At 27.7% G+C, this 10766-nt stretch overlaps 1 protein-coding gene across 1 annotated transcript; it reads left to right on the top strand.

Annotated features, from left to right (window-relative positions):
• The first annotated feature begins 3540 nt into the window (after window positions 1-3540).
• Window positions 3541-8998, top strand: LOC107892729 (LRR receptor-like serine/threonine-protein kinase GSO1). The gene is made up of 3 exons (XM_016817782.1): window positions 3541-4204; window positions 5254-5397; window positions 7926-8998. The coding sequence occupies exons 1-3, from the start codon at window positions 3541-3543 to the stop codon at window positions 8996-8998; spliced, it is 1881 nt and encodes a 626-aa protein (XP_016673271.1).
• Window positions 8999-10766: the final 1768 nt, after the last annotated feature.

Below are 10766 nucleotides of genomic sequence, written 5' to 3'. Positions count from 1 at the left end.
CTTAATGGAAGACTCAATAGACCATTGGGCCATTGATTCGAGAGCCACTAATCATGTGTGTGTTTCTCTGTAGGGGTTCAAGGAGACGAAAAATCTTAGAGGTAAGAGCTTATCATTATAGATTGGGAACGGGACAAGTGTGGCAGCTGAAGCAATGGGTGATGCACATCTTTATTTTTTATAATTATACGAAGATTATTTTAAAAGACATTTTCTATGTACCAAGTTTCAAAAGAAACTTAATTTTAGTTTCATGTTTATATAAAGACGGCTTGACCGTGACTTTTAATAACGGGATTGCAATATTTATATAAAGACAACTTAACTATGACTTTTAATAATGGAAAATTTTTAGGAAAGTATTAACACAGAAAAGCAAGGTCTAATGATAGCACAATCATACGCCATGGAGATAGTTGATGTCAATCTGATTTCGTGGATGAGTTGTGGACTCTATTTTTGTTATATATACCTCCTAGTTGGGTTCAGATACGATGGATAATTTGATGGTTTTATTTTGTTGGATCATTTTCATGGTTTTATTTTTATGGATAATTTATATTGATCCTTTATATGATGGTTGTATTGGATGGTTCTATTTTTGTTGATGTCGATTTTAATATCTGCATATACTTTTACAACAACATTTAACAAAAAGATAAAAAGATTTTCCATTCCATTCCATTCATTCATTCTTAAAACTAATGCAACAAATACATGAACAACATTTCACCATCTACAAGCAAGAAAACCCAAAAACACCATCAATGATACAATTAACAACAACTTATAAGCAACTATTACTTTGTTGTCCCTTGACATTTTAGCCTTGTACAATGTTATTTTCTCTAACAAACGAGTTACCTTCAATCGTATTCTTCGCATTTCGTCAATATTGAGCTCATCATTCTCAAATCTTAATCTCTTGTTCTTTGTCAATAACATCTTATTTTGAAGTATTATTTCGTCAATTGTGCATCCTTGTTCTTCTGCAGTTGAATCCATCCCATCACTGTTACCTTTAACCCACCAAAAAAAAATCACAACCCTCGGTCTTCATTTCTCACATACAACAAAAAAACTAGAATATTAAAAATCTAAGAATACATCTTAAACCCAAATTGTAACAAAATGTTAGTACACACAAAACCCTTTGTTTCTCACAAACCTAATTATGGCAAACCAAAACACGAACCCTAATTTACCTCTTTGAAGTTCGCACACCCAAAGAATTTTCTCCTTTTGTTCATTGGAGTATACGTGTTCCAAACGGAAGCCCTTAACCCGTAATGGTAATACAAAACCCTTTTCTACGCATTTAATTTTCTATTTGTAGAAGACCACATGGTGGAGACATGAAGGAGATAGAAAATAAAAGAGGGCACAAAACCCTATTCGTGTTGCAAACGAAAGAGATAGGAAACAAAGAAGTGAAACACAAAAAAATGGATGAACAAAAGAGGGAAAATGAAAGAGATAACAAAGAAAATGAATGAGAAAGAGATAGAAGAGAAAAATGTCGAAGACAATGGTAAAGAAACTTGTTTAAAGGAACAATATTATGGGTTAATATTATTAAGTAATAATATTTAAAACAATCTAGTTAAAAAATTTAAACACGGGTCAAAGGGGCCTTGGGATTCCGACATGTGGCAACTCACGAGTGGTCAGTGCTACCACGTCAGCAAAATCTTAACGCCGTTAGGCTCAAGTACCAAACTAGTGGACGGAAAAAAGTTCAGGTACCAATCTGGGACAAAAAATCTATAAGTACCAATTTTGAAGAAGTGGACAAGTTCGGGTACTAATTTTATATTTAACCCAATTTGAATATATTAAAAACTTAAAAAACTTTTAATATAATATATATTAGGGTAAACTTCCAAAATAGTCACCTTTAGTCACTTATATTTGAAATGTTACATTTTAGTCACTTACGTTAACGTGTTGTAACATTTTAGTCATTGAGTCATTAATTGTCATTAAAGGCACGTTAAATCATCATTTCAAACAAAAATTTTAGGTGAAATTATATAATTGGTCCCTATATTTTTTTTTCATTTTGAGCAATTTAATTTTTTTATTTTATGTTTTTTAACGTTTTTTTTCTTCTTCTTTATTTTCTATTCTTTTCTGCTTCTCCCTTTATTTTCCTCCCTTCTTCATCTCTGTTTTCCACATAATTAAGTCAAAGAAATGGGATTTCAAACATGAGGCATCTGTAAAGTTGTTTCGCTTGAATGATCTAATAATTAGTTCAAAGAATTCATATTTCAAACATGAGACATCTGCAAATTATGTCAAACATTCAACTAAAGGTTACTTGTTAATGTGTAGTATTTAACCATATATGGATTTAAGAGCTTGTTGCACAAAAATCATTTGAGGCAGCTCTTGAAACCGCAATTGGAATATGGAAAGGGTAGAAAGTAACGTAAAAAAAAGGAAAGTTAAAATAACATAAAAGAAATGGAGAAGGGAGGAAAACAGAGGGAGAAGCAGAAGAGAATGGAAAATAAAGAAAAAAAATGAAAGTTAAAATAACATAAAAGAAAAAAAATTAAATTGCTCAAAACGAAAAACTATGGGGACCAATTATATAATTTAACTTAAATTTTTTGTTTGAAATGATGATTTAACGTGCCACGTCAGATTACCGTTACATCGTTAACAACAATTAATGACTCAGTGACTAAAATGTTACAACACGATAATATAAGTGACTAAAACATAATGTTTTAAACATAAATAAATAAAATGTAACTGAGACAAAAAAAATGACTATTTTTATAGTTTACTCTATATATTACATATCACGATAAATTAAATATCTTAAATGTGTAAAACACGCATACCAAATTTAATACACGGTTAAGATACAATTAATTAGCTCAGATTATTACTTTCGGTTTTTGCTTAAATACATGTCTCAGTGGGTTATAATTATTAGTGCGTCAAAAAATGTAACTTGAGAAATGACCATAAGTGACTAAAATACAACTGCTCAAGATTTATGCTTTGTACTTTTAATATATAGATTTATATATTTTAGTCCTTTGTTTCTTTATTCCTATTTCAACTAAGTATTCATGCTTCAATCAAAATAAACATAAAACTTGGTACCACGACAGAAACAGGCAGTTCTAGTTTAAGCAATGCTCATTTATTTCTAACAAAGACCAAGACGCTTGACTCGTCTTAATGAAAAGCTTGACCCATTCCGTTATTTAAGCACTGCGTTAAACATACTTCCCTAATAGCCCTACAATTTCATTGAAACCCACAGCCATCAACATGTTTAAATTTCATTTTCTTTCATCTGCTTTAATGCTGATTCACTGTTTCATGGTTAGCTACGCCATGATTGTGAGGAACCTCACCACCGATCAACATGCTCTTCTTGCATTTTAACACAAAATCATTATTGATCCTCACAACATCTTAGCCGACAACTGGACCACCAATTACCCTGTCTGTAATTGGGCTGGTGTCTCTTGCGCTGCTAAGCACACGAGAGTTAGAGCTTTGAATCTCTCCAACATGAATCTTACCGGAACGATCCCTCCGCAATTAGGAAACCTGTCGTTCTTAGTCTCTCTTAATTTGAGTCACAACAATTTCCATGATCATTTACCGAGGGAGTTGGGGCAATTGAATCGTTTGGAGCTCATTGATTTAAGCTCCAATTTCCTAAGTGGTGAAATACCATCCTGTTTTGGAAGGTTGGATAAAGTTTTACACTTGATTCTTGCAAATAATAATTTGACAGGTGTAATCCCTCCGTCAATAGCTAACATGTCCAACTTGGAGAACTTGGACTTGAGGAACAATCTCGTTCATGGAAACATTCCATACGAGATGAGTAAACTTATGAAGCTGAGGACACTTCGTCTGGCTAAAAGCCAACTTTCTGGTTCCATTCCGGCTGCCATTTATAATATTTCCGCCTTGCGGATGATTTCTCTACCATACAATAATCTATCTGGTAGTTTACCCAAAAAAATATGTCATCATCTTCTCAATCTTGAGGCACTTTACCTGTATGAAAATGAGTTTTCAGGTCAAATTCCAACAAGTATTGGTGAGTGCAAGAATCTTCGACAGTTAATGTTAGACACCAATCGATTCAATGGTAGAATTCCAACAAGGATCGGGAATCTAACAGCTCTTACCGATCTATACTTGTTTGCAAATGATTTGGAAGGTAAGGCTTTTTCCTTTCATATTCTCTTCAGTCCAAATAAATTTTGATTTTTGTTCTCATAAAAATAAAATTTTCGTAAACATGGAAATTAACAATCCAAATTTTAAACAAGCGCCCTAGCTGTGATTTCATTATTCTGTATAAAGATTTAATATTAAATTAAACTATTAACATAACTTAAATTTTAATCTGTAATTAATTATTCAAAATAAAAGCAAAGATTTCATCGTTTTTGTTTGATGCAATAGACTTGAAACAATAGAGTCTCAACTCAATTGGTATGGATATTGTTATCAATATAAGAGATGTAGGTTCGAATGCGCTGAAGCACATTATCCTCCATAACCTATTTATGAGTTGAGGAGTGGTTATAGATAACTCTAGACATTATGTAAAAAAAAATAGAGATATGATCAAAACACTAACCCTTAATATATTAATTACTAAATATGGTTATTTAATCAATTGAAAGGAAAAAAACAATAAAAGAAGGAAGGATTATAATCCAAAGACAAAATTAACAAGCTTTTTATGATATAAAAATAAATATTTTATATTTAAAATTATAAAAATAACTTAAATAATATATAAAAATGATTTTTCAAAAAATTTATAAGAATTATTAATTTAAATTTTTTATTTTTATTTAAAAATATTTATAAAAAAGACTTTAAAATTTTATCAAAAAACCTCTAAAAACTAAAAAAAAAAGAGAGAGAGAGAGTATTTTAAATCCAAAAACCTAAAACCCATTAAAAGAATCAAATCGCATTACCACAAATAATTCAAAAAAAATCCAAAAAACCTCAACCAAATTCCAAACAAACACAACCCTACTTTCACTTTTGCAACTTATGCTTTTTCTTTTTTTCTAGAAGCATTTATATCCGTTTTACTATCTATAAAAAGTAATTCTTTCAAGATTCATATTTACCCCTAAATTAGAAATTTGATCTCAATTTAATAGCTTTATTATTATTATTATTGCAATATTTAGAAAAAAAAACTGTTAGCTTTATAATACTAAATTGTTGCTTTTTAATATTTAGGTGAAATTCCATGGGAAATTGGAAAGCTTGAGAAGTGGGAGTATCTTCACGTAGAATATATGAGACTTGATGGTTCAATCCCAGCTTCCATCTTTAACCTTTCTTCTTTGAAAGCAATTGTTCTGGGTGACAATAATCTATCTGGTAATTTCAAAATTAATGTTTCTTCTTTCTATATTTGAAGTTATTTATTTTAGTATTTAAATCAATAATAATTCAATTAAGGATTATAAAAATAATTAATTATACTACATAATTTAAGAAATTTGTTAAATATCTAAATATGTATAAAAATTTTGGTTTAATGTGTAATTTGATAAATGAACTTTGATTTGGTGTAATTATGTATAAAATTATACATAAAATTTGAATTTTGATTCAATTATACACATTTAAATAAATACACCAATTTATTTATATTAGATAAATATAATTATTTATTTATATAATATATAAATATAAAAGGATGTATCGGTAATTATGTGAATAGCTTGTGAGGATTGGATCAAATCAAAATTTCATGTACAAAACTGCACAAAATCAAAGTTCATATATAAAATGCACATTAGACCAAAACTCATATGTAGTTTTGAAATTTATCCCAAATGTAAAATTATTTAATTTGCAAACTGTCTGCTACACAAATAACATTTTTTTTTCTAAGACCTTGTTTGATAAACCGTTAAAAAATTTTAATTAATTTAATTTTTTATACATATTTGATAATCCAAAAAAAACAATTTAATTGAATATTTCCTATAAAAAAAGTGTGAAAATGATAAGTAGATAAGAGTTACTTATCACTTAAGAGAGAATTTTTTAATTAATTATATTTAATTTAATTTAATACTATATTATCTTATAAAAACTTTATTTTAAAATTTGACTTTTTTTTTAGAGTAAGATGAAATCCTTTAAAAATTAAGGATAAAATGTAAAATATTTTTTTTATAACTTAATATGTAGCAATCTAATTATATTCCATAATTAATTATAAGTGATATATTAAATAAAATTTATAACTTAAATTTAATACTTAAATTTTTAATATTTAATTTCTCAAGACTTAATTTTTCAATTTAGCAAATAACATCTAAATTTCTTTGTATATGTCTCAGTTTCTCCCACCCTAATTTTTTAAGGGTTTATATTTTTTAATTATAAGTATTTTTTAAAATTATTATTCATATATTATTCTAATAACGCTTTTAATCTCCAAATAACTTCTTATGCTTTATTTTTTTAAAATATTTTTATTATTTTCACCCACAGAATGGGTGTTGAAATCTTTATTTAAAATATGGTTTATACGATAAATACCTAAATTTTCTAACTTTTTTCATTTGGATGTCAAAGTAAGTATCTAAAGTTTTATTTCATTACCACTTTAAGTATCATTTGTTAACTTTGATTTTTAAAAAAAAAAAAACCTCAACTAATCAAATTATAACACATGATATTTTTCATTTGGATTTGACTTTTTTCAAGATGAAAATGTTGATATAATATTAAATTATTAAAAAATGGATATAAATGATGTGTCGTCATTGTTTCATACAATCCTTTCTCTGTTAAAACTATAGTTGTTGGAACTGAATTTGATCGAACACTCAAAATAATTGACTTGACCTGATGTCTAGACAAAAAGTTGAATTGACTTTTAAGTTAACCCTTAAAAATCAATTCAACTAAGATAAAAAAAAATTAATTAAAGAAGTTGAGTTGATTTTATAATTTTTAATTATTTTTTATAAATCTTTTAAGAACCGAAAATCAGTACACCAATCTAAATTTGAAAAGCATGTTCTAAAAGTGTAAAATAAAATAAAATCTTTCCACGTGAATCCTAATTTATTCACAAAGAATGGCACTTCATAAAATTTCTTTTTTCATGCAATTCTTGTTCTGTTTTTGAACAATTACATCAATAAATGTTCTTTAATTTTCTTTTTTATAATTAAAACAGGTGGATTAAAAAGTATAAAATTCTTACATAGATTGAAAACATTTTTAACATAGACTAGTTTGGATTTTACAGCAGTTAGGTTAATTATTAATTATTTTTTATTTAAATTATAGATTAAATATTTAAATATAATTAAAGACTTTGTACTCTTGTAGATTTTTTACTTTTATTTTTAGATATTTAATCTCTATTTTTAAAATTTAAAAAGTTAGATTCAATTGTTAACATCATTAAATTTTTTCGGTTAAATTTATAAATTTGACATTCTAGAATTAAAAAAATGTTCATTTAATAGCCATGTAACAAAAGAAAGTGACAGTGTAATGGACTTGAATTTGATAAATAGTTTTAGTGGTGTTAACAACTCTTAAAAATTACATCAGCATTTTAATCAAAATAAAGTATTTGAGCTAATCAGTAACATCGTACAAAATTGAGGTATCAAACTATATCAAAAAGTTCAAGTATAAAAAATTAAATTTTAAATTCGAGTCTAGATAAAAATAAAGTTAGACCATTATTATATAATTTTAATTTTGAATTAAAACAAAAATTTAATCATTTTGCTATATAATTCAAAAAAAAATCCATGTGTCAAACAAAGAAGGTCATTTGTAATATGTTCCTGTCTCTGTTCCTTTCTTCAATCCTTTTTCTTTTCCTCTTTTGTATTTTATTGCATAAACTCTTGTTTCTCCTTTTCCAGGTGAACTACCATACATCAGCTCGGTTCCAAATCTGGAGGAGATTTTCCTTTGGGGCAATCATCTTAGTGGAAATATTCCTGATTCAATCTCTAACATTACTAAGCTCAAAATTCTAGAATTGCAAAGAAACTCGTTCTCTGGCCTTATTCCAAATGCACTTGGCAATTTGCATTTCCTTGAGAGATTGACACTTAGGTCCAATCATTTGACCACCAAAACTTCATCCAACGGATGGAGCTTTCTGGATTCATTGACAAAATGCAGGTATCTAATACATTTGGACTTATCATTGAACCCACTGGGGGGTGTTCTTCCACCTTCTATCTCAAATCTCTCAATATCACTTCTACAGTTTGAAGCCACAGCTTGTAAAATTAGAGGCAACATTCCTATGGAAATCGGTAGTTTAAACAATGCCTTAGCTTTAGACCTTTCTGTCAATGAGTTGAGTGGATCTATTCCTACAACAATAGGAAGGCTAAAAAATATCCAGCTTCTAGATTTTTCTGGAAATAAGCTACAAGGCTCTATCCCACACCAACTTTGTGGCTTAAAGGGATTATATAAGTTATCATTAGCTACTAATGAGCTTGATGGACCTTTACCGGTAGGTTTGGGTGATTTGATTGCTTTGAGAAAGCTAAATTTTTCCTCCAACAAATTGCATTCATCAATACCTTTGAGTTTCTGGAGATTGAAAGATATTTTAGAAGTAGACTTGTCATCAAACTATTTTAGTGGTTCACTTTCGCTTGACATTGGAAATTTGAAAGTAATTATACATTTAGATTTGTCAAGAAATTTTCTCTCAAGTGATATCCCTTCCACATTTGGAAGCCTTCATTACCTACAGGTTTTACTTCTTTCTCATAATAGATTGCAAGGTCCTATTCCTGAATCATTAGGTGACATGATGAGTTTGGCAAAGTTGGATTTATCTAATAACAACTTATCTGGAGTCATCCCCAAGTCTTTGGAAAGACTTTTATACCTTAATTCCTTTGATGTGTCTTTTAATAGACTAGAAGGGGAAATCCCAAAGGGAGGGTGTTTTGTAAACTTCACAGCCTAATCATTAATGAAAAATTATGCACCATGTGGCTTACCTAGATTGCAAGTCCAACCTTGCGAGAAAAATGGTCATCGACATTCCAACAAGACCCTTCTGCATGTTACGAAATATGTTTTGCCAATATTTGGTTCAATTATTATAGTTGTAGCTTTCATAATTGTCTACAAAAAGAGGCAAAACAAGAGTACAGGATTGACAATTGTTGAAGATTTAGTACCTGTTAGACAATGGAGAAGAATTTCTTATTATCAATTGTGGGAAGGGACTGATGGATTTAAGGAAAGGAACATTGACGAAAACTAATACGGTAAGAAACATAGTCGTATCTAGTTATAATTTAAACTTATTTTAAAGTATCTTTAAATTTTATAATTTTCTTGCAGATTAAATGATTTCTGCTACGTACCATAAACCCTTTTGATTCCACAATCAAGGTACTTTTCTCACTTTTTAATCAGCTTTTAGTTATAGTTTTTTCAATAAAAGTAGAAATTATGAAGATCATATTTGGTGTATATATTCCCCATAAAAGGACATCCATTATTATTCTTTATATACTATTACTATTTTAGCTTCAATATCCTTGCATTTACGAGATGTATGAAAACTGATTGATGGACAAATAATTGGAAAGTGACACCCATTATCACGTAATAGCTACTCTTTTCTCTAAAAAAAATCTAGTCTTTACAAAATTAAGATAATGATTTTTTTCTTAAAAAAATTTCTTATTTTCTGTATAATTCTTGAAAAGATGTTACTTGCTACTATATTCAGAATTTTTTTAATGTTTAGAGAAAATTTCTCAAAGAGCGAATGCTTCAATGAAACATATTATAGTTTTTATCTTAATGTGTTTTATAGTAATTAATTGTTGTTTGCTAACGGGGTTTTTACACCAATAATAATAAAAAATATGAAAATGGGTAGAAATTAAATTAATTACAAAATTATATATTTTGAATAGCAATCTATTGTGCTAATATGTTGTGTGACATCACACTAAAAAATTCAACCATCCTTATTTAATTATTTTAGATGAAAAAATTTTTTTAATTAGTGTCGCCACTCTAATTGGAGTCATTTAACTTATTCTTTCTATTTTCATCAAATACATATAAACTTTTACAAAAATATTAATACTTCCTAACAAATTAACGGCACCAATTTAAAATTTTTAAAAAAGAATTATGTAGGATGTATGCCGTGACCCAAAACTCAAAAACCAACAATTTGCACTTATGTTGGGGAGTAGGGACCAACGATTATAGAGAAATAGGGAAAAAAATGATATTTTTTTATTTGTTATTTTTATGTGTAGAATTTATATATTGTTATGTTTATATTATATTTTTAATAAATATATTTTTATTTTTATTTATTTATTTGTGTAGAATAGAAATTTTTAGTTGCAAATATTTAGATTAAAGTAATTTTTGTGTGATTTTTTTATTTAGTTAGTGATTAATATTATTATGTGTATATTTTATTTAAATAATATCAAAAAAATTTATTTACGTAAACGAGTTGAGCTAAAAAGTATTTACGAAAACAAATAGGTAAGTGTTGATGTTTGTATTATTTTTATTTGTTATTTTTTATGTGTAGAATTTGTTTTTTTATGTGTAGAATTCATTTATTATTATTTTTATATTATATTTTTAATAAATATACGTATGTTTTTATATTTTTTTATTTGTTTGTGTAGAATAGAACTCTTCAGTTGCAAACATTCAGTCTAAAGTAATTGTTTTTCTATTTAGTTGGT

This window comes from Gossypium hirsutum, chromosome D09, assembly GCF_007990345.1.
Source record: "Gossypium hirsutum isolate 1008001.06 chromosome D09, Gossypium_hirsutum_v2.1, whole genome shotgun sequence".
Lineage (NCBI taxonomy): Eukaryota > Viridiplantae > Streptophyta > Magnoliopsida > Malvales > Malvaceae > Gossypium > Gossypium hirsutum.
Note: the sequence above shows the minus strand (reverse complement) of the source record. Positions and strands in the feature narration are given on the sequence as shown.

What these genes read in the sequence shown, in the direction of transcription:
- LOC107892729 (XM_016817782.1), top strand. Translation starts at nt 3,541, where the DNA reads ATGAATCTTACCGGAACGATCCCTCCGCAATTAGGAAACCTGTCGTTC. An exon ending in GTTTGCAAATGATTTGGAAG is followed by an intron (nt 4,205 to 5,253) that starts GTAAGGCTTTTT and finishes TTTAATATTTAG; the next exon opens with GTGAAATTCCATGGGAAATT. An exon ending in GGGTGACAATAATCTATCTG is followed by an intron (nt 5,398 to 7,925) that starts GTAATTTCAAAA and finishes CTCCTTTTCCAG; the next exon opens with GTGAACTACCATACATCAGC.